This window comes from Ictalurus furcatus, chromosome 28 (assembly GCF_023375685.1).
Source record: "Ictalurus furcatus strain D&B chromosome 28, Billie_1.0, whole genome shotgun sequence".
In the NCBI taxonomy this organism is placed as follows: Eukaryota; Metazoa; Chordata; class Actinopteri; order Siluriformes; family Ictaluridae; genus Ictalurus; species Ictalurus furcatus.
In genome coordinates, this window is record NC_071282.1 from 17215766 (window position 1) to 17239160 (window position 23395).

A 23395-nucleotide genomic window follows, 5' to 3' on the forward strand; every position below is an offset into this window, starting at 1 on the left:
TCTCTACCATTTTATTGTTCTCTGACATATGGTTGATGGACACAAGTGCAAAGTCTCTGTATTGAGGCAGCATAATCGTCAATCCTTTACTGTTCATTAAAAAAAAAAATAAATAAATAAATAAATAACCTAACCCTAGACCAGGGTCAAAGTAAAACAACGGAATAAGATGTAAGGCTCAAAATGAGGTTCGCATTCTCAGAGACATTGTGGTGTCGTTTAACTGATTTTTTGGGATTGTCAAGTTTCGAAATCAATTATTAAACACCACCTTCATAATAATAAGCTGTTGCATAAAAGAAGCCCTTCCAGAAAGCAACCCACAAAATGCAGTGTCATCTGAACTGCAGTTTGAATTGCATCATGTTTGTTAAGTCCAAAGCTGCACTTTTTGGCCGTGCAGACTATAACATGTTTGGCAAATTATGCGGGCGAATCATTGATGCTTTGGAGCTGTTTTATGGCTGGTACCAGGTTATTTCAACTCGATACCTGGTTGCCTCTGCCACGAGGTAACGATTTTGCCCTTAGACAGATCTTTCAAAAAGATAATGAACCTAAATGATTAGCACAGAAATGCTTGCAGGAACAAAAAACAAAAAAAAACAACCTGTCCTGAGTTGAAACTTGTTGGAAACTTTTGACTTCAAGATGGCCGCCACATACACAAGCCTAAGAATATAAAGGCGGTTGAAATAGAACGGAACTACTTAAAGCAGGTTCCAAGATCCACTGCAAGGCTCTTCAACCTTTTTAGACGTATCAGAAAGAAACTCAGTGATGCTATTCTTTCTTCTTCAGAATAAATTGCACTACTTCAGAAAAACTTTTAAGATGATTCAGTATCCCCACATTCTCAAGCTCAAAATATCATCATTGCTACCATTAAGTGTGAATTTTTTCCACTTTTTTTTTTTTTTTTTAACCAATACTTCTGGAATTGACTATATAAAGTTATCATTATTCTGTGCTTCCAAAGCTAAGCTTTGCAGAAAGTTTGTTTCAACCAAAGCGTTCTGAATATTAAAGCAGAAGGAAATACGTCAACCCACTCGTCATGAAATAGTGACACGATGACAGAAAAATGGACAAGAACCCAGAAGAAATGACATCTCAAACTTGGGCAAGCCATTTACTGTCCACCAAACTGTCCTCAACATACACTTACACGCTCTCTTCTCCTCCGACCTCTTCACTCCGTTCCATTAGCTGTAGCTTTGATGGTCTCTGGGTGCTTTTCAGCGCCGCACTTAGAACCGAGACCAGGAGCCCCCCTGCTGACTGTAATAAGGTCCCTTCCATGGCAATCAAACAAACAGTAAACCGAGACATTCTGTATACACTCCGCAATATGCATTTCACACACACAAACTTCTCATACCAACCTGAAGTATTTCAGTATGTTCCTGTATTATTTGGTTCTTCTACAATCAACAAAGCCTTTAAACTCCATTTACAGTCAGTCTACGTTCACTTTGATTTTCTCTTCGTGCCAGGAGATTAGACCGATTCATGCGTGCCCCAAAGGGCAAATAAATAGCATACAGATTTTAGAGGAGCGTAAAAAATAAAATAAAATAAAACGTTTTGTATTTTGGATGGCACAGATGGAAAAGGGGTGGTCATAGTACGGAGAAATTATACCGTAATTAATTACACTTGGGTTAAATGGTACTGTATGTGAAATTATAAGTAGATAGTGTGTCAACATATTCAGTATTCGGCTGAAAATATACTCAAGTGAAACTCAAAATGTTGTAAAAATTCTAAATGTACTAATATTACTACTGCTAAAATGTTTTGAACTGAGGGAATTAATTAATTCACCGAAAATGGTTGTTGTTTTTTTTAAATACTGACGACCTGGACTGGATGCTTTAAGCTGAAATGTCAATAAAATACAAATAAAAATGTACTGGACTTGTTCTATTAATACAGTATGTGGCATACAGTCCTAGGCTGAATCAGAGAAGAAGAGACCTTCAAGGTTTGTAACGAGTACTCTGAAAGTCAGGAGTAAAAAGTAAGTTTTAAAAAACTAACCCTAACCTTAACCCCCAAGAGTTTTCAAGTTCTTATTATGCGCAGGTAAAGTTTAAATATGCCAAAATAATACTTAAGCATAGTAAAAAAGTACTGTTACACAAGTATTTTCCAACCCTGGATACTACAGTTTGAGCTACTATTAATCATTTCATCATAATCACAGATTTAGGATGAAGCTCCGCCCACATACGTGGTGGCTACAGTCATAAAAACAGGTCCTGTGCCAGCGTTGCTATCGTGAGCTGGTTTGTGAAAGCAATCCCTGGCTCTTGTTTGATCTCCACAATAGATAGGAAGTCAGACACGGACGCTTTGGGACGACATCAAGGTGATTGGTTGTCATAAGCAGGAAGTCATAGACTATGTAACAATATGATAGCAAGGGGGAAAATGGCTCTGTGCCGAGCCCGTTCTCACGTTGCTCAAATGGTAGCTCGAGACGGCGCTACCTGTCAGGCCAAGTATGAAAAAAGGTGAGACTTGCCCAATGGAATTAATCATCCTTGACCTTTGGCCAATTATCTCTCATTAAGGGGTGTCCTCAGGGGGTCTGGGACACAACCAAAGGACATGAATAGTCCAAGTTGTCACACAGAATGAGCACTAATGGGGTGCTTTTCTATCTCTCTCTGTTTGCCTGCCATGATCCTTTAGTGGACAAAGACTTCTATTGTTCTGCACATGTCGCTTGTGAAACCAGAGTCTCGTCAATGCTACTTATGTCTGCCAGACATGCTACTAGATAGATAAACCCACGCCGTACTGAACAAATCGTTCAACCATGTACCCTTTCTGAGTCACACTTTTAGACGCATGCTATAAAAATGTTATTTTTGAGTTGCTCAGGCTACCATTTCATAATCAGAGAAAAGTAGCTAAATGACTAGAGCCTGATCTTAAGGGCAGCAAAATATTCATTTGCCAGCCAGCCAACAGGTTAAAAGTACATTGGCCTAAATATCACATTAGCAACTGTGAACCCAAACATTACACCCAAGCTAGCTAGCTAGCTAAAGTGAGCAGCATCGCTCTGTAAGCTAGCAACCTAGCCTACAGTATAGCTGAAAGCTCCAATCCACCGAGCAATAGTGACAAAGAAAGTTTGATTATTGCATCACAAAAGTATGGTGAGTGTCAAACATACATGCTCTTATGAGTCTAAACAGGATCTTACAAAACATTAGCAAGCCATCAACTATCAGTTATCGAGCGCTAATATCATTAGCTAAGCTAGTAGTCCGTTTTAGTTGAGTAGTGCTAATACAAAAGTGCATAAAATTCATTTAAATCTACCATTAGGCAGCCTGCATGCCAAATTTGTATATATATATATATATATATATATATATATATATATATATATATTTATGACTGATTTTTATTTATGAGTTGATTGGAGGTTGTTGTTTTTTCTTCACTGTTACAAAGTGCTGACACTGAAGACTCCTTCCAAAAATGTTAAATAAACATCTCCTTACCGAACATTTCACCATGCCGACAATCTGTTTACGTGGCACATCCGAGGTACAAGTCACAGTATTAGGACAAGCGCTTTAATATAAACCCACGAGGTCCTTTGCTGCTGGAACTATAGTCCGAGCTGCTGTTACAGAAAACTAACCAACGCCTTCTGACCAATCAGAATCGAGAATTCAAAAGCGCTGCGGTGTAAATAAATCTATTAGCATTAGCATTAGCATCAGCCATTTTATCCGACCGTGAAAGTGACTCCACTGTGCCCATCCGCCTCCCTGCTTCATTGAACATTATTATAAACATCAGACATCATCACAAAGATACATGAACAATGGATGGAGCAGGTCAGCAGGTCAGTCAGCACCGATTAGGGTAACCCAAAACCTTAGTCCAGCATGGGAGCTCCACAGGCTTTCGCATTCAGTCCAGACATGATGGGAAAAATACTTCCATTCTGAAGTTTGTGAGTTTTGTGAGTGATCCACTCTAAAGTTTAAAACCATAACCTGTTTTGAGGTTATAAATATTTGATCACTGCTAAGTACTTTTAGTCGACGCCTACTAATCTTCAAGGGGATCCGCTGAGTAAATCTATGTTGTGATTATGATTATAATGCAGGACTATGCTGCCTAAATCTTAGGCGTGTTAAGTAACCCTAGAGGTTTGGAGCGTGTACTAATGGGTCTGAGATAGACAGTGAGCTCACGTTCTTTGTCCTGTCTGCTGGATTTATAGCGCACACACCAGAGATCGACGCAGCCGAGCGTCGTTAAAAGATTTCGCTAATGCGTTTTTGCGGCTTTGGTTAACATCCCCGGCTTTATAAAAATGCAGCCGTTCTGCAAGTCGATCGAGCCCACTTTGTCACGATTCAATTAAACAATTATTCGGTTTCAATTACACCAAAGATCCGTGTTTTATAAAAACGATGAACTGATGAACAGGCTTGGAGAGAGCGTGCATCTAGCATACCACGTCAAGCTTTTCTCATTTCATACACCATTTACCATTTGCGAGCCATTTACATAGTCTTTGTAGAAGGTCACAGAGAATGCTCAAAAAAACAACAACAGTACTTCCTTGACAGTATGTACGACATAAAGCCGTCTCTGAGCGTCTGTCGCTGTCAAAGGGCATCACATGCACCTCTTTCTAATCTCCACGCCAGATCTATAAACAGATGGGGGGCCATTACGGTCAAATCCTCAGTGTGTATGTTTTCCGGCGAGTGCGTGATAAAATATTGATGGAAAAATAGAAATATTTTGCCTGCTGCTTAAAGCCTAGTTGGGGCTCTGCTCTTCTCGGGTTACAGTGCTTTTGCACCATCCTGAGCTTTATCTGTCAATGGGCTTTCCACACTCCAACCCTGCTGTGTTCAGTGTGTGCTCAGTCAATAGCTTTTTATCAGAGCAAGTGGATTAACTTACTCGAGCTTACTAGCTAAGAAATCTCACACATCAAATGAAGTTAATTCATTTGAATAGGCACGACAAACTACAACAGGTTTTATTTGTGTGATGCTCAGGTTGCTGCTAACTACTATATTTCATAGTAGCTATATACCTAGAGGTCGATATTAAGCGCAGCAAAAGATTCTTTTATTCAGCTAGCTAACAGGTTAACCTAAATATCGCACTAGCAATTGTGAAACAAAAAAGAACATCACTAGCTAGCTAGAGCTAGCTAACTTCAGTATTGTTAGGAAGAGCTTAGCTTCGCTGGAAGTTCCAAACCAGCAAGTAAGAGTGAGCAGAAATCCGATCTCAGAGTGTCAAACTGTGTATAATAAAGCTGCTGTCTTGCCATAACCAGCTTCGTCATGTTTGGACACAAACCCTCTCCTACACACACAGCACACCCTCCCCAGGCGTGTCAGTAATGTAGCATATTGATCCGAGTCAATAGATTTATTTTGCTCTCTGCAACCTCCGTATTGGAGCTACACCCTGGGGGCCGCTGCCTTGTTTGCTGGGGCCCTCATTATGTCTTTCGATTTGTTTTCTGTATTAGGCGGTGAAGGCTGAGACGCCGGCTCGGTCTGAGCCTTGGTCCGAGTGGGTTAAAGGTGATGCCCTGTACCTTAGATGTGTACACTCTAATCCACCCTCATAATTGAACTGAAAAATTCATTTAAAAAAAAAGAGAGATCTCTGTCATTTCACTATGGGGTAAAATAAACTCAGGGTTATAAAATTCAGCTACTGACTAAAATATCCTAACGATACAGTATGTAATTCCTCTTTAGTAGGTTAAAAAGTTTATGCCATAAACATGTCTCTTTAACAAAAAATTCATTTAAAGGTTTCACAGTAACAAGGGTAAATATTAAATACAATCTGTTTTGTAACTTTAACTTGAATTTTTTGTGTTATTTTAGTTTGCAAACCATATTTATTCCTCCTCCCCTAATATTATTTCAGTAGTATGGGCTATTTTGTGTAGACTGATGACATCCATCCATCCATTTTCCATGTCGCTTATCCTACACAGGGCTGCGGGGAAGCCCGGAGCCTATACCTGGGCACAACCCATCGCATCAACAAATCGCACACATATTCACTCACTACGGACAATTCGGAAATGCCAATCAGACTACGAGGCATGTCTTTGGACTGGGGGAGGAAACCGGAGTTCCCGGTGGAAACCTCCGAAACACAGGGAGAACATGCAAACTCCGCGCACACAGGGCGGAGGCGGAATTCAAACCCCTAACCCTGCAGGTGCGAGGCAACTGTGCTAACCACTAAGCCACCGTGCCCCCAGATTGATGACATATAATCCCAATTTATTCCATTTCAGTTCCAGTTCATGTTTGACTAAAACAACATTTGACCTATATCCAAAGCTAGCCAGAAGCCACTGGTGTTTAGAAATGAAATGTAAAAAGGTGTCATAGCATTAAAATGAGTCTTTTTTAAAAATATTATTTGATCTAATAGAAAAATTTCTGTGTCTGCTGGGGATAAAGGGGTCTATTTCTGCTGCCCTTATCAGTGGGGTGCCTCAAGGGTCCATTCTAGGCCCCATTTTATTCTCACTCGACACGCTTCCCCTGGGTGTTTGAATCCAGTGTTTTAATAACTCTTCATTTTTATGCTGATCACACATCATAGTAAAGTTGTATGTGAAGTGTCACATCTTCAAAGATAGGCTAATCTAAATGCTGATTGTTTTTTTAGGTATTAAGGACCAGTATATCCGAGTATCAGTATTGTGATGATAAGAGATTTTATTTCGAAAACATTTCTGTTTTAAGGTTTTGTCAGATGCAGCACTTCGTCTCTCCTGTAATATTTACATGTTTGCAGTGAGTGTTATTTGAGCTCCATTCGAATGGAAACCTCTCATCGCCTGCCGAGCTTCGCTCACTGATGTTTGCCGTAATGACAAGAAAAAGACCGTTGTAAAGGACAATGCTTTCTGAAATTCTCTCTGTCATACAAGTGTATTCATTTATTTATTTATTTTTGCTTTCTCTCGCTCTCAGCTCATGGTGAGAGGATTGCACAAACAAGTCCATTTACCCATTATTTCATCGCAGTCACTGATAGCAACACAATAACTTCTACATATGGGGAGTGCAAGGAAAAGAACACGACAGGTGGGGAGTAAGTGTATGAGAGGAAGGGGATGGAGGATGGAGAGAGAGAGAGAGAGAGAGAGAGAGAGAGAGGAGGGGGAGAGGGATGGAAAGGAGGGAAGGAAGGAATGGACAGCAGGGAGTGGTCAAGCCGTCCCAGCGGAAAGAGAGAAATGATGGAAAAACATCTGTAATTTTCTCCGCGGGGTCCCTGCGTAATTGAGTCGTTGAAAGTACAGACTCCGTGAGGATTCAAAGCAAAGTGGTTGGGGGGTTGGACGAAGAACAGGCGAGAAGGAAAGGAAAGAAAGATAAGGAGAGACACCGACGACTGGAAACATATTTTAAGAACCTACTTTACCGTGTTTTTTTTTTTTATCGCTTCACAGTGAGAAAGACTTCATGTTAACAGCACTAAAACCTCAACACATTTTCCTTTTTTCCTCTGAATTACAGGATACACGTTTATACACACACATATAATATTACATATCATACATTTACGGTCTATAGTGCGTACATTTGCAGTATACTTAAATCCTTAGATGGATTTATAATAGCTTTTACTTATTTACCACTTAATCCTATTTGATGGCTACGTTCAATTGTACATTATGCTAAGTGCAGGATCAATAAAGTATCCGTTTATTAATTTATCTATCTACATATGTGTCTGTATACGTATCTGTCTGTCTCTGTTTGCATACCTACATTTAATCGACGATTCTTTAAACCCGTAGGTTTTATGCGTTTCTCTACACTACATGGAATTAATGGATCAATTCTCAAAAAAAAAAAACTACAAATAATCTAATTACTGACCTTATTCTGACTAAGACAATATTCTGATTAAGGTGTTTACATGAGTTGCTTTTAGAATACTCCTTTCATGTACCCGTTTTACACGTTATAGGACAGAGATCGATTAACGGCACACGTGATTACTTACCATACACGTCATTACTTCGAGTATGACTTTAGTCAGATTAAGGTCATCAGAAATCGCTGTTTACGTGGTAGTTCCTTAATCAGAGTATTGTCTTATTCGGGTTAATATCGGATTATTGTTGTCCATGTAAACGTTGTGAGAGACATACAGTGTTGGTGTGATTATATAATCCATTCATACTGACTGAAAAGAGTGGAGCACATGCGGAAGTTTTTTTTCTTGAGCGATAAACCAAAGAAGCCTAGCAAAGAAATCTCCCATTTCTTCTCAGTGCTATTAACAATGCAGATGTGCCATCATGTTACATCTGCATTGTTAATAGCGCTGAGCCGAAATGTCATGGTGTTGCATTTACGTGAATATCTCAGTGGTTTAAAATGAATAGTAACGAGCTTTACACAGGATTTGCGCTCACCTTTCTCAGACTTCATGTTACATTACGAGATACTGAAGACGCTATGGGCTGCTCATATTACACATATCTGGCAATCTTGCTCTAAATGAAGAAACTAGCATGATTTCTGCATGGCAATATTGCAAATCACTGTCTCTGCAGGTAATTTTGAAATTATATGACGGCATCGATGCACTTTTAATCATTATAAACGGCACCTTTAACCACAGATCTAGAAAATGCAGTGTTTCAGGTTCTCTGATACAAAACTTTGCCTTTCAATAGGTCGCCATTCGTAAAATTTTCATTATGTCTCTCATTATGTCTGTCTGGAGCTGACAGACCCACACTCTAGGCAGAGAAAGTTCTGATTTTGTGGTTTGGCAGCCATCCCAGACGTCTTGAAACACTCTTGCACTCAAGTCAGACTCTCACTCATCTGTTGATACACACATGCAGATTATTCATGAATTTGAATGAGAGTCTTTTGTTGTCTGACACCTGATCAGCCCTGTACTGATGTTTAACTGCCCTGAGAACGTCTACGATTACTGATGTGCAGTTATCCCTATCCTGCAGTCCCACTCTTCTCACCACGTCTGCCCTTCTCACACCTGCTTTAGATCATCATTCCAGACGAACTAGTTCATAACGGTTGTGACGGGCTCTTTGATGCAAGGGTTTGACTTTGCAGCCCAACCTGCTCCTGAGTTGGAATTCAGCGCAGAGCCACATGTTAGCAATAGCCGAGCTCAGATCTCACTTTTGGCAAATAGGGGGGGTTTCATCTGGATGTGTGAGTTAGGCGGAGGTAAGGGCAACCCCTTGATGAATTTCCTTCCTGTGTTTTTTGAAGGTGACAAATGCCTGGGGTTAACAGAGAAGGAAAAAAATAACTGCTTGTATTACTCACACAATCACACAACACTCAACGCATGACGGAGCAAAAATGAGCCAACTCCATATGTATGACTTTTAAATGCGTAATATTTTACACCCTGTGGCATGCTTATGGAATTAATTCAACTATTTTTTTCTATTTCACTACAAAACTGTAACACTCTGCCCCTTCATCACTTTTACCTACTGTACTGTCGTGTCTCCCAGCTGAAGCCTTCTTCCCAGGGCTTGATCTTGATCTTGTTTCTCACAATATTTAGTGCCACATACCAAAAGCTCATATTCCCGGTCGTAGGGTGAACGAAATCCAGAAGGCAAAGGCCATCCATAATTTGCATAAGAAGGCTTCAGATTTGCGCCTATTTTAACACATTTTACTTGCACCTCTTCCAAAAATACCCAGGAAACCTCCAGATGTTCAATGTTAGACGCTTCCACATGTGCAGGATGAGGGAAACTCCGAATTAGTTCATCCTCTAAATGCGGACTGTCTCTACAACGGTATCATGTTTTCAGAACTTCTAGGATCTGTAAATAGAGTTTTTTCCCTATTATTTCATGAATAAATGTTACAAAATGGCATGTCACAGCTGGCAGTCATTGATGCGCATATTTTCCCTTTAATGCAGAATGAACTGATATCTACAATCCAGCCTGTGTTTAACAGGTGACATTCTGGTACATTTTTATGTAGCTTAATGACATTCCTCTACAATTGTTTCTCAGATTAAGATTACATATATAACGCCAGAGCCTGAGAAAAGCAAAGATTTTAACAAACCGATTTTAGACAAATAGGCCCATTCATCCTGTCTACGGATCCACTGAAAATCCATCACAATGAAATTAGAATTAAATTAAACCCTGCTGAATTCTCAAATCTGTTTAGTCAGAAGGTGGTGATGTAAAGTAATGCCACTTTATAGCTGTATAACGCACTGACAATTTATAGCTGCTATACTGCAAGTGATAACGGGAATGAACTAGCCTCATGGATGTTTAATGAAAATCATTGAACGTAACTATAAACGTTTCAAAATATGATGCGTATTTCTTCAACTAATTACAAAAATGAATCTCTGGCTAATCGCTGTAGTATAAGTGGAATTTAATATACTTCATGATCCCTTACTTATTAAACAAGGACAAAGTGAAAACACAGGAGTTATCAAAACACCAAACCGGCATACCAAATAGTATGTCAGCCAGCACTATCAATTTTAAACATTAATGCCATTTTAACATTTTAATTGTAATTATTTAAATATGTAATTATCTAATTCTGGCAAGAACACTATTATAACACTCTAAGCACAGCTTAAATTCAAAGAAAATGTATTGACAGGTGGTTATGCACCATATGGCCAAAAGCTTGTTGACACCTGACCATCACACCAACATCTCATTCCAGATTTAGTCCCCTTTACAGTTATTATAACCTTCACTCTACTGAGAAGGCTTTCCACTAGATTTTGGAGCGTGGTTGTGGGGATTTGTGTTCATTTATCTAGCCTACAAGAGCATTAGTGAGGTCAGGCATGATGATGGGCGAGAAGATCTGGGGTGCAGTCGGTGTTCCAGTTCATCCCGAAGGTGTTCAGTAGGGTTGAGGTCAGGGTTCTACGCAGGACACTCGAGTTCTTTAACACCAACATCAGCAAACCATGTCTTCATGGAGCTCGCTTTGTGTACAGGGGCATTGTCATGCTGGAAATGGTTTGGGCCTCTTAGTTCCAGTGAAGTGAAATTGTAATACTACAGCATACAAAGACATTCTATACAGTTGTGTGCCTCCAATTTTGTGGTAACAGTTTGGGGAAGAACCGCATATGTGGTATGACTGATGGACTGGGGTTCACAAACGTTTGGCCATATAGTGTAGAGTAAAAAAAAAAAAGAAATAGACGTGAATTGACAACAAGAATGAAGTAAATTAAATAAAACATACAATACGTTATCCTTTAACTCTTGAGGCAGTTTTGTTTCTTTCCTGTCTGACTTTGAGGTAAAATATCTTCAATGTTTTACTAGAATAAAGTTGGTTTGATTGGACGTTCGATATTCGCGGATATGAGGAAATTAAGGGACCGTCTCTAAAGTTACATACGACATTCTTAAACACGTTTCTAACTTCAATAGCATTTGAAGGGAATGACTTACAGTCATATAACCAACTGTACAGTGTTCATCTAGGTGTCAGCTATAACGCACACCTCTTAGATTTCTGATATTTAACAAAATAAACTATTAAATCATATATAAAAATTGCCATGTGTTTTATTACTGCATGAACGCATACACAAAATATACCATAATTTAAAGCTCAATAGCATTTGAAGGGAATGACGTACAGTCATATAACCAACTGTGAAGTGTTCATCTAGGTGTCAGCTATAATGTACACCTCTTAGATTTCTGATATTTAACCAAATAAACTATTAAATCATATGCAAATTAGATATGAATTTCACTACAGAATGGGCCCATACACAAAATATGCCATAATTTAAAGCTCAATAGCATTTGAAGGGAATGATGTACAGTCACACAACCAACTGTAAAGTGTTCGACTGACACTGACTGACACCTAGATGAACACTTTACAGTTGGCTTCATGACTGTACGTCATTCCCTTCAAATGCTACTGAGCTTTAAATTATGGCATATTTTGTGTATGGGCCCATTCGGTAGTGAAATTCATATATAATTTATATATGATTTAATAGTTTATTTTGTTAAATATCAAAAATCTAAAAGGTGTGCATTATAGCTGACACCCAGATGAACACTTTACAGTTGGTTATATGACTGTAAGTCATTCCCTTCAAATGCTATTGAGGTTAGAAAAGTGTATAACAATGTCGTATGTAACTTTAGAGACGGTCCCTTAATTTCCTCATATCCGCGAATATCGAACGTCCAACATCAAACCAATTTTATTCCAGTCAATGTTTTTGGGGTTTCTCCCCCTACTAAGAATACATTGATCATTTATGTAAATAAATGTGGATTTAATATTGATAACAGAAGTAAATGTAAGTGAATTCATTTCAGTCGACAATTTGGAGGTTGTCACATTCTGACGTATTGTTTATTCATTTATTTATTTAGAACGTAGCTAGCTTGCTAGCGCTGAGTGTGTAGGAAGGGGAGAAAGACAAAAAAACACAAAACACTGTGGTCTCGCGCTGTTTCCTAGCAGCGCGACGCGTTTCCGGTTCCTGGGTCGGCCTCGCTCAGCGCTCGTTCGCTCGTCGTGTTGCCGCGTGAGCTGCCGCCGTGGTGCTAGAGAAGGAGGGAGGAGGATGATGATGATGATGATGGCGGAGCTGGCGCAGGGACAGGCCTCGGTAGCAGCAGCAGCGGCGGCGGCGGCAGCAGCAGCGGTGGCTCAGCCCGGGATGAAGACAGACGGCTTCGCCGACGCTTTGCACCGGGCGAGACAGGTAACGTTAACTTAAGTGCGCGAGCGCAGCTGTTAAGGCACGGAAGTGTTTTCTCAGGAGTGAACTTTTTCTTTTTTAAAGCGGCGCAACCTCAACAGCTCCGACACGCTCCTGTACACACACGGACACCAACATAGCTAGCTAGCTAGCTAGTTAACCAAGCTAGCTAACGGGCTAACTTAACACACTTGCACGTAAGGAGCTGTGTGCAGATTTAAAAAAAAAAAAAAAAAGACTTTGCGTCCCGAACAAACAACGACAACAAAACAAACAAGTGCACGAGCGCTGCCGAGACACGCGCGCAGAGCTCGACGTGACTGCTGAACAACTTTCAAACTGTCCGAGCCGAAAGTTTCTTTAAAACACCCAAACACACACAGGAACAACCTGTTGCAACGCTGTAAAAGTTACTTAGCTGCTAAGCTAAATGCTAAGCTACATGCTACCCAGTGTGGCCTAGTTCCGCAAAAGCCTCTCGAGCACCTGATTTCACGCGAAACACCATGACACGCGCGGAGCCTTTCTTCCTTCGTGTTTAAACTCGTATGAAGATTTCCGTGTTGAATTTAGTCGTGTACATGTTACCCCCCTCACCAGGTGTAGTTTAGTTTTATTCGGTGCTTTTATTTACTCCAAGGAGAAGGTGGGGGGAGAAAAAAAAAAAAGGACTTTCATGGAAATAATCCTACACGCGCGCGCCAACAGCACGTGAAGTAAAGTTTTAAAACCCCGCACTTTCAGGAAACTCGCACGCGCTGACAGGGTGTGTGGGGTTTTTTTCCCTTCATCTTTCTGTGCTTGTGTCACTAAGGATATCGGCCTGCTACTAGGATTTAGCATGTGGCTGGGAGGGAACTTTGCTAACTTGGCTAACAGACGTCAAACACGTGAAGGAGGGGGAGGAAGAGTTCAAAAAGTGAAGCGAGCACGCGCGATCAGCTGCGTCTTAACCAGGTTTGGACTCTTGTGTGTATATATCCGAGTGCTGGAGTGTACGACACGGCCATTTGCACCACACAAAAGTTTTGTTTTTAACCCCCCTTTCCTCTTCTCCTTCTCCTCCTCCAGCTCAAGGCCTCGGTACAATTTGGGTAAATTAATAAACCTCTGAATGCAAACCACCTGATTGCTGAGTTGCTCTTGGCAGCTTTCATAAACTCGCTCAGTGAAGAGTAAACACACAGTTGATTGCGTAAAAAGTAAAACGGCACAAACAAATCCCACCAGGACTGTGAGTGACTATTTCTCACTTTAAATTTGGTTCCAGGATCATCTTAAGTTGGAAATAAACCCCGACGACGGTGTGCTCGTATAGGAAAATAATCAACGATGGGGTTTAATCATGAAGCCGAGTGACTCTTAATAGTGCTTTATTGAACAGCAACTTTATTCGGGGCAGATGTGGTCCAGGTGGTAGAGCGGGTCGTCCACTGATCCGTCCCTCCGCATGCCGAAGTGTCCTCGGGCGAGACGCTGAACCCCGAGTCGCTCCTGATGGCAGGTTAGCGTCTTGCATGGCAACTCTGCCGTAATTTGTGTGGATGAGAAACCGTGTAAAACGCTTTCTAGAAGTTAAACGGCGCTATATAATAGTGCAGACCGTTTACTTATACGTATACAGCGACGTCCGTGAAAGCTTGGTGGTTCTCCTCTCATCACTTGCGTCACAGAAGCTTGTGTGATGATGAATTTTTCCCTGCTCGATGATCTCCTGTGTTTTGAGTGATAACTCGAGGTTACGTCGTGGAGATCCTACACGAGGACGCATCGAGGTTCCCAGGCGGAGTAATCCGATATAGTCGGAGCACTGCATATCATGTAGGAGGCGACGTGACGTCACGTCACATCACGTCACGTACGGGTCGCGCAAACCCAGCAGCTATAAACGAAAACCTTCCCCGATCGGCCTCTCCGTTTTAACCCGAAAGACAAAAACACGGCGTACGTTACCGAGTCCCGAAGATGTCGGAAAGCATCAAGTTGCAGCTTTAAGGTACGTTCACACCTACCGCGGCCAGAGAGACGTCGTTTTCATCGAGAGCTGCCGACTAGATGTGGGCGTGTCCAGAGACGCGACAGAGTTCAGAAAAGCTGAACGCTACGCATATTTGGAATCGCTGTACATGTGAACGTACCTTTACCTCTGACTGCTGCAAAGCGCCGACACTGGAGACTCCTTCTTCCGTAAACGTCTGACCAGCGTGTTCTTACAGAAAGCTTCTCAATACTATAGAAATGATAACGCGTTCGAACGAGCGTGTTAAGCAGGATGAATCCACGCCTTCTGACCAATCGGATTTGAGAATTTCCCAGCACCCAAAGTGTTAGAACTCACTAACGTTGTCATAGGCGACGAAAACACGAATCCTGATGTGTTAGGAATATCGCATTGGTGGCTTGCTTTTTTTTTTTGTCCTTTTCCTCATTTATAACTTCCATACTTTCCAGGGTGCCTGGAAAATTCTGGACTTTTCCGGTATAACCCTGAAATAATAAACATTTCTAACGGTGTTTCCTGAGCCTCAGTGTGATAGCATTCAGGTTGCTGTATAGAAAGTGATTAGAAACGTCCTAATGACTTGGTCAGTGCATTGAATACCCTTTTCAAGTTTTTTTTCTAATTTTTTTTTTCTTAACCCGTCTCTTAAAAGCAACAGTACAACAAAAGTAAAAAATCAAGTTCACATTTCCAGAGCAAGTTGTAATCGAGTTTCACACCTTACGCCGTACCAGTTTTCGGGCCGGTTCTCTGAGATTCGGCGGAGGTTGACGATCTTCATCGGCTCACCGGTGAGCGCACCTGTATATATTGAGATGTATATACAGGTGCATGTCAAAAAAATGAGTATATTGTCGAAAAGTACGCCCCTCCCCCCAATTTAATTCATGGAATTGTACTTTCATATATTCTAGATTCATTACACATGAAGTGAAACGTGTGTGTGTGTGTATTTATTTATTTATTTATTTATTTAATCCTTGTGATTACGGAAATCAAAACTCCAGTATCTGAAACTATTCGAATAAAGAATTTGTAATACAGAAATGTCGACCTTGTGAAAAGTATGTTAATTTATGCGCTGATGCGCGGTCGGGGTTTTAATCCTTTTGCACGTATTACTGCGTCGACGCGGCGTGGCATGGAGGCGATCAGCCTGTGGTACTGCTGAGGTGTTCTGGAAGCCCGGGTTGCTTTGATAGCGGCCTTCAGCTCGTCTGTATCGTCGGGTCTGGTGTCTCTCGTAGATTCTCTATGGGGTTCGGGTCAGGCGAGTCGGCTGGACAGTCGAGCACAGTAACACCACGGTCAGTAAACCAGGTACTAGTAGTTTTGGCACTGTGGGCAGGTGCAGAGTCCTGCTGGAAAAGGAAATCAGCATCTCCATAAAGCTCGTCAGCAGATGGAAGCATGAAGTGCTCTAAAATCTCCTGGTAGACGCTGCATCGACTCTCGACTTGAGAAAACACACTGGACCAACACCAGCAGATGACTTGGCAACCCAAATCATCAATGACTGTGGAAACTTCACACTGGACTTCAAGCACTTGGATTCTGTTCCTCTCCACTCTTCCTCCAGACTCTGAAACCTTGATTTCCAAATGAAACGCAACATTTACTTCCATCTTCCCCGTGATTGTGTGTGTGTGTGTGTGTGTGTGTGCTGAACCAGACTGAGAGATTAAAGGCTCAGGAAACCTTTGCAGGTGTTTTGAGTTGCTGATTAGAGATCTTCTCAGGTCGACATTTCTGCATTATAAATTCTTTATTCGAATATTTTGAGATAGTGGATTTTTGATTTCCATGAGCTGTAAGCCGTAATCAAGATTAAAATAAAAAAATAAAAAGGCTTGAAATATTTCACTTTGTGTAATGAACCTAGAATATATGGAAGTTCCACTTTTTGAATTAAATTGCAGGGGGGGGAAAAAAACCAAACTTTTCCACAATATTTACATTATTTGAGCTGCACCTGTATAATGTGTGTGTGTGAATGAATTTTTTTATTTATATATATACACACACAGGAGCTACAGAACTAATAGAGATCTGTCTTATTTAGTGAAAATATGACAGATGTACATGTCCAGTTCCTCGTCACTGTGTCTAGCTCAATTCTGTAACGTTATGTGGGCGGCCATCTTGGATAACCAGAATCTCTCCGTGTGTATTTTACCTCAGTGAAGTTTGAGGTTATGTGGATGATAATATACCCCCCACTAATTTAGTAAATATGGACTAAAATAGCAGCACATCGCCTAACAATCTCGTTTGAAGCAAATATATAAATATCTATTTGACTTATTTATTGGGAAGCTTTTGATTGAAAGAGAAACGCTTCACTTGTTAGCTACATTAGCTTTGTAGCTGCAGCACAGAACTGAAATGGCAAACTTGAGGCACTGAATAGGTCTTGGGCGATGGGTTACATTTCGGCCAAGTCCAAAAAAAAGGTGTTAATTAAACATGGAGTGCTTTTTAAGCATTCAAACACTCATTTTTGTGTTTTGCTGTTGAGATGTTTTATTAAATGACAGGAAGCTTGTTTTATTTAGACCTTTAGATATTACTACTACGATATTTCCAAGCTTGTGGATATTTAAGAAGCATGTATAGTTTGCGTTGCTGAAGCAACATAAAAGACTTTCTTAAGAATACGGGCGCTTTCTCGCACACCCAAATAGCTTTGTGCTGTAGTTTGAAGACTTGCACGTGTTGGCTTGCAGTTTTTATCCCCCCCTCCTTTTTGCATGACACTCAGCTTCCAGGTTTCTGAAGGTTCTCTTTTGTCCATTTCTGTCCACACGTTGAGCTTTTATCAAGTCCCACTGAGTGAAAATAGAACTGGGCACGAGGCCAGCGAGATTTTACAGCCTGCATGGAAAAGCAAGATCGCCAAACACAACGTGGCTACCGGTTTATACCAGAAAACGCCCTGACGCTTAATTTGTGTCTATTGTCGGCCGTCCCATTCAGATCCAGTACACTGTTTGCGCGTCGTGTTTTCAGAAGCTGACGTCTGGCGCGGTGTGTGAAGTTTTAACCGAAGCACTCACGGTTTCAGCAGCTACAGAACGATTTGATTGTACACTAATGTCACGTTGTAATTGAGCTCCGTTTGCAGTCATGGTCAAAGTCGTCATCTTATCAGCATGTTTACGGCTCAAGCCGAGCCAGACCTGCAAACACACACACACACACACTGTACTTCAGTCTAATGACAGCTGTTACAGGGCTGACTTTGGCATGAAGACACCACACCTGTTGTAGGTAGGCAATTGGACTCTAGCGCACCAGCTGACTCGCATCGTCGCTTCTTGCATCAGTAATGATTTCATCACGATCAGAGTTTGCTCGGATCTAACAAGCGCTCGGGACCAGGGACACCAAATATGACGACGCTTTTGTTCATTTGATTAAAAAAATTAAATAAAGTATAAAATACCTTCCATGTTGATTCCAAGTCGAGTACCAGTGAATAAAATGTAAGCGTTTCCATGAAAGACTCTTTGATTGGTTGTAGTGATGTTGCTTGGGTAGACGGTTCATTAGCCAGCCAAGTAAAAGCTCCAACGTGTTGCCCAGTCCTGTGTTTTGGACGCTTGGGAACCTATTTAATGTCTTGATTTGACTGAATTCTGGGTTTGTACTTTTTTTTTTATCTATAAGTCTATAAGTCGTCAAAAGGTGCGTGGATGAACGCTTTGACCACCCCATCGTCTGGGAATCGCGAGTTCAAAACACCACGAATCACGACCACGGCCATGCGTGGGCCGGGGTCCGAGAGAGCAAAACTGGATACGGTTTATGCACCCTTTAGGATCCCTGTACACCATTTTAACAATCAAATGTACATCCCTGCTCTTTCCCCACGAACGACAGAGAAGCCCCACTGCATTTCCCTGCCCTGGCTCCAAAGAGCCACTGGGGTTACAAGTGGCCAGTTGTTGGGTCTGAATTCCTCCAGCGGCTGTCGGAGGCTTTTTCTTGCCTGGGTAGCAGATTTATCCGCATGCTCGCATTGCTGGCATTCCAGCATTCCCAAGAAAGAAGCTTTAGCCTGAGGGGACAATGTGGAACGCTCACTTGCACTTACACTCGCGCTCCCTCAAACCAATTCAACTCAATTCCACTCAGAGTACCTTATTGGCATGATTGTTTACATACGATATTTCCCAAGCACTAATATAGTTAAGAAAGGAGAATTTAAAAATGAAGAAGAATAAAATAAAAATGATAATAGGAATAATAATACAAATAGAATTTAAAAAAATAGTTAAAATAATAAGTAAATATGAATTTTTGTTTATTCTCTCGCGCTCTCATTCTCTCTCTCTGAGGCATCAGAAAGTTTGACTCTCTAAAGGTGACGCAAGCCTCTAATTGAGAGACACTAATTTGGAAACATTATATTTTGATTTTCTTTCTTTTTTTTTTTATTCGAGTCCTTTCCTTTGTGAAAAGCCATCAATCATGCCGCCAGGCAGTCATCTCAATTTTCTGTAATTTTCTGAAAGGCTATACTTTTGAATGGCTAAAGACAACACGGGGGGAGAGCGATGGATGAAACAATTCAGAAAGAATGCACTTTCTTTTGTGTGGAGTTTCACTTTTATGTTTAGCGTGAATGCCTAAACTGCGGATCGGAAGCTACGTGACTTTATTCAAATTCTTCCCCCTGTGAAAAGTGCACGAGCGATTATTGCGGCTCGCTCTGAGAATATGATGGTGTGTTTTTTTTTATTTTATTTTTAAAGTTACGATCTCGTCACAAAGGCGGGAGAGACAATTGTTTAAAGGTAAGAAGAGAAGCGAAAATCGTCCGTTATTAAACGCGCCGTATCGATTTCGCTTTATCGAGACCGGATGCTTCGTGAGCGCTGACGTGGGGAAGAAGTTAAACAAGCCTTTCTGCTAGCGGCGGGTTGTGTCGGCGTGAACGTTACCCTCCGCTCACGCTAGCGAGGGACAAACCCGTTCGTCTTCCACGTACGTGCGCGACACGGCGCTGCGATTTCAGCGACGGAGCAGTATTTTAAATAGAGTTTTTCTCAATTCTATGCAAATTGTATACGACTCCAAACGAGTGACGTGAAATAGTCCCCGGACCAATCCGATCACGCGTTATAGTCTGACATTTCTTCAGTTCCCAACTTTAGTTCCCACTTACGATTAGTTCCCTTTTACTGTTTGACTCACTGAAACGGAAGAAAAACTTTATAACCCTGATTATAAACATTCATACACGACCTCTCGTTAAACGTCTATAGAGACGTTACGAAATAAAATAAAGCTTGGAAGGAAGTAACGGAGATCGTTGGTGTATGTAGCTAGGACCGTTAGCTTGACCGGCTTATCTGAGATAGTATAACTGCCGCGTGTAAATTAAACGTAAACGCTTTTTAAACAAAAGTCGCGTTTATAACTCGTATTTCGGGCTGTAGGACGTACCGCGCCGTTTAATCAGAAACGAAATAAAAAGCGTAAGCAACGACGGTCTGTTAGTACGCACGCGCAAGAGACGTGAGCGGCGGGTCACGTGCTGGTTTGACGGAAACGTTTGCGTAAACCATGGATTTAAACGTGAGAATATTTCTTCAAGTTAACTCGCAGTAACGCGTTGTTGTCGCAGATGCGGAGCTAGATTTGAATCTTTTTTTTCTTTGTGCTGTTTTTGCATTGTTTTGAATCCAAAATGGCTGCATGCTCACTACGTGGGGTATAACATTATGGTACGCTGCGCCGGCGTAGGACGGCGTTTGAGATTCCGCCATAGGAAAAACAGCGACTTGAATAATTCACCTATACGAAACGTTTGCGAAAAGAAGCTATGCGCTTTAAAGCACGCCTTTTATTCTAAGCACTTTTATTTCCTCAGCCGACACGCGCTCGCTGGCTAAAACAACAACATGGCGTTCCTAAACATTCAAATATCTCTCTTTTTTTTTTATCTCACCTTTGAATATGTAAATATTAAAAAAAAAAATTCAAATAATATTGGTGCTATGAATTTGTGTATATAAATGAAATGTACGTACCACAGTGGAGAGAGAGATTGTATTTTATTTTTGTATGTTATGTACTGAGATTTCAATTATTTATTTTATATATATATATAATATTTATATAAAATATTTATTTTATGGCAATCGGTCGTCTGTTGTGCACTTTTTTTCTTTTCTTTTCTTTTTTTTTGCGACGCTGTACTTCCTTTGATCTTACTGCATCTTCCTGTGCCCAGATTTGTAACAATTTTATTTTTATCTGCTGTTTCTTTAGATTGCGGCTAAAATGGGCGGAGACCCGATGCCCCATCTGAACCACTCTTCTCCTGTTGTCGATCCCTCAATTTATGGCTACGGAGGGCAGAAACGCTCCCTAGATGAAGGAGGTAAAATTGACCAAGTTAAGATTTGACGTAATGAGAGAGCGCGAGAGAGAGGAAGGAAGGAAGAGACATCGAGTGTTTTTGTAACCTGCACATTATATTTAGGACTCTTGGTATATTGTAGCTAATGAAATGTATTTAGTTAGTTAGTACATCACAGTTAATTTACTTTGATTTAGCGATTGATTTTTGTTTAATGTTTCAATCATTTTGCTTAGTAGATTATGGATAATATAAATTGATTGCATTATCTTTTTTATTTATTTATTTATTTTAAAAATACAGTTGACTAATTTGCATTAAATTATTTATTTTGGTCTTCAGAACTTGTATTTCTTCCTAAAATATATCTAAAATTTTTTCCCATGTCAAGTAACAGTCTTTGTATCTTTGTTATGCATAATAATAATAATAATAATAATAATAATAATTATTATTATTATTATAATTTTCTGTAAAACAGCCTTCGGACGGGGGGGGACCGCGCCCGGTCCTTGCCCACTTTTTTTCTTAATCTATATGTTGGCCTTGGCCATTTATGGAAGTAGATACGAGACGTTTAACTTCTCTGTGTAGTCTCAGGGTTTATAATGGCACGTCAAGGTGATTATTACATACAAGCTGAAGATGGCCGTTTTGTCTCGGCGCTCGGCTTGAAGAACCAACAAAACAACGTTTCGGTGTTTTCAAGGTTACCAGACACTCAATCTTTGTGTGTAGAGCTCCGTAGTGCGCGTGTAGGTATAGGTGTGTGTGGTGTGCGCGGCCTCTCGGCTCAGTGTTATTTCTGGTGGGGATTACACAACGGCACACAAAGTAAATTAAGTGTGTAAGCAACAGCAGAGTCCAAGCCACCGCAAGGACAGAGAAGGGATTTATCGGGCCTCCGAGTCCTGACACGTGGCCGTCATAGACGACGCAATAACCCGCTCGCTTTAAAGCTCCACCACGAGGGGAAAAAACAACAACCCTCGGGCCTTCGGCGTGACAGCTGCCTGAAGTCGTTTCAGGAAGTGAGAGGGTGTTGTGTGCGGTGCATGAGCCAGACCATGAGCTCCAAACTCTCTCTCACACTCACACACACACACAGCGTGTGCAGATTTCCTTACTCGCGATTATTTAGCTCGACTGGCAGAGATTAGACAGCGACTGTGACGCAATGCACGTAAATATACCGAATAACAGTCCCCGATATGATGTTTAGAAAGACAGGCCGAGCAGATAAGCTCGTATTTGTGCGATCACTCCATTAGCGAGTGCACGGGGCAAGAAAAAGCGCCGGGTCGCTGCCCGGTTCCGTGTTTTGCTTCCTGGGAAACCTGACCGACGAGGGTAGGTATACGTAAAATGTGGTTGCTGAATAACGTACGACTTTAGGTTTTACGGTTTGAACTTTTCACCGTATGAGATCCTGGTGGGAAAATGTCAGCTTGCGGTATCGATTGAACATTTAAAAAAAAAAAAAAAAAACGCCACACAAGCCGGTGACGGAAATTATTACGCATCAAATCACCGATTGTTATTGTTTCTTAGAAAAGTGTTTAAAAAAAAGACATTTTCTGCATGAACTCTGTTACACTGTCAGTGTTTATCATATTATCGTCGTCGTTGTATGGTGTGTGTGTGAGAGAGAGAGAGAGAGGGAGAACACGTGTTCCCTGAGCACCTTTATCCGTATGGCAATTGTTAAGGCTGGGGTGATATTACAAATTAATTTTTTTTACATATCTTAAATTGAGATTGACGATACTATTTCTTTAATGCCTACGAAGACAGCGTAATTAAGATTAAGCCGCCAGTTTTTTTTTTCTTACACGTCAAATCACCGGCATCCGTTCAGTACCATTTAATTTGTAACTATTAAAAAGTTGGTTTTTTTTAAAAATCACGTATTGCGTAATCGTTTATCACGATATCGATCCATCGCCCAGCCCTAGTGACTGCTCCTTATGTCGCATCATCCGTGCGTGCAGTTTTAATCCTAGTAAAACCGTCGCATGTTCTAGCCAATTCAAAACAATAATCCAGAACGTCACGCTATTAAAGATGACGTAGCTACGGATAGATATTCTAACGCGTCTGGTTATTTGCCTGAGCCGGGCTTTGTACAGATTTAGGCTTAGTAGCCGACAGACCCGTTTTACTCGTCGTGTGATGTTATCTTTACTTCTCATCCAATCAGAGGTGTGGTGTTGTTTTTTTGGGTTTGGTTT

The 23395-nt window shown here is 41.0% G+C and overlaps 1 protein-coding gene and 1 long non-coding RNA gene across 6 annotated transcripts in view; one reads left to right on the top strand and one right to left on the bottom strand.

Moving 5' to 3' along the window:
- Window positions 1-6803: 6803 nt before the first annotated feature.
- LOC128603547 (uncharacterized) lies at window positions 6804-11427 on the bottom strand. Its single transcript, XR_008385031.1, has 3 exons — window positions 11298-11427; window positions 9533-9877; window positions 6804-9316 (listed from the first exon to the last, which is right to left on the bottom strand). It is a non-coding gene; the product is annotated as an uncharacterized LOC128603547 (long non-coding RNA).
- Window positions 10893-23395, top strand: part of fubp3 (far upstream element (FUSE) binding protein 3) — a 26608-nt gene continuing 14105 nt past the window's right edge. Inside the window, exons 1-3 of one of the 5 annotated variants that reach the window (XM_053618058.1) lie at window positions 10893-10960; window positions 12552-12795; window positions 21074-21185. In XM_053618058.1, coding sequence (XP_053474033.1) covers window positions 12655-12795; window positions 21074-21185 — 253 coding nt within the window. In that variant the 5' untranslated portion in view covers window positions 10893-10960; window positions 12552-12654. Of the gene's footprint in view, window positions 10961-12250; window positions 12385-12474; window positions 12796-21073; window positions 21186-23395 lie in introns of those variants that run through there. The other 4 variants (XM_053618057.1, XM_053618056.1, XM_053618061.1 and 1 more) reach the window with 4 other exon arrangements.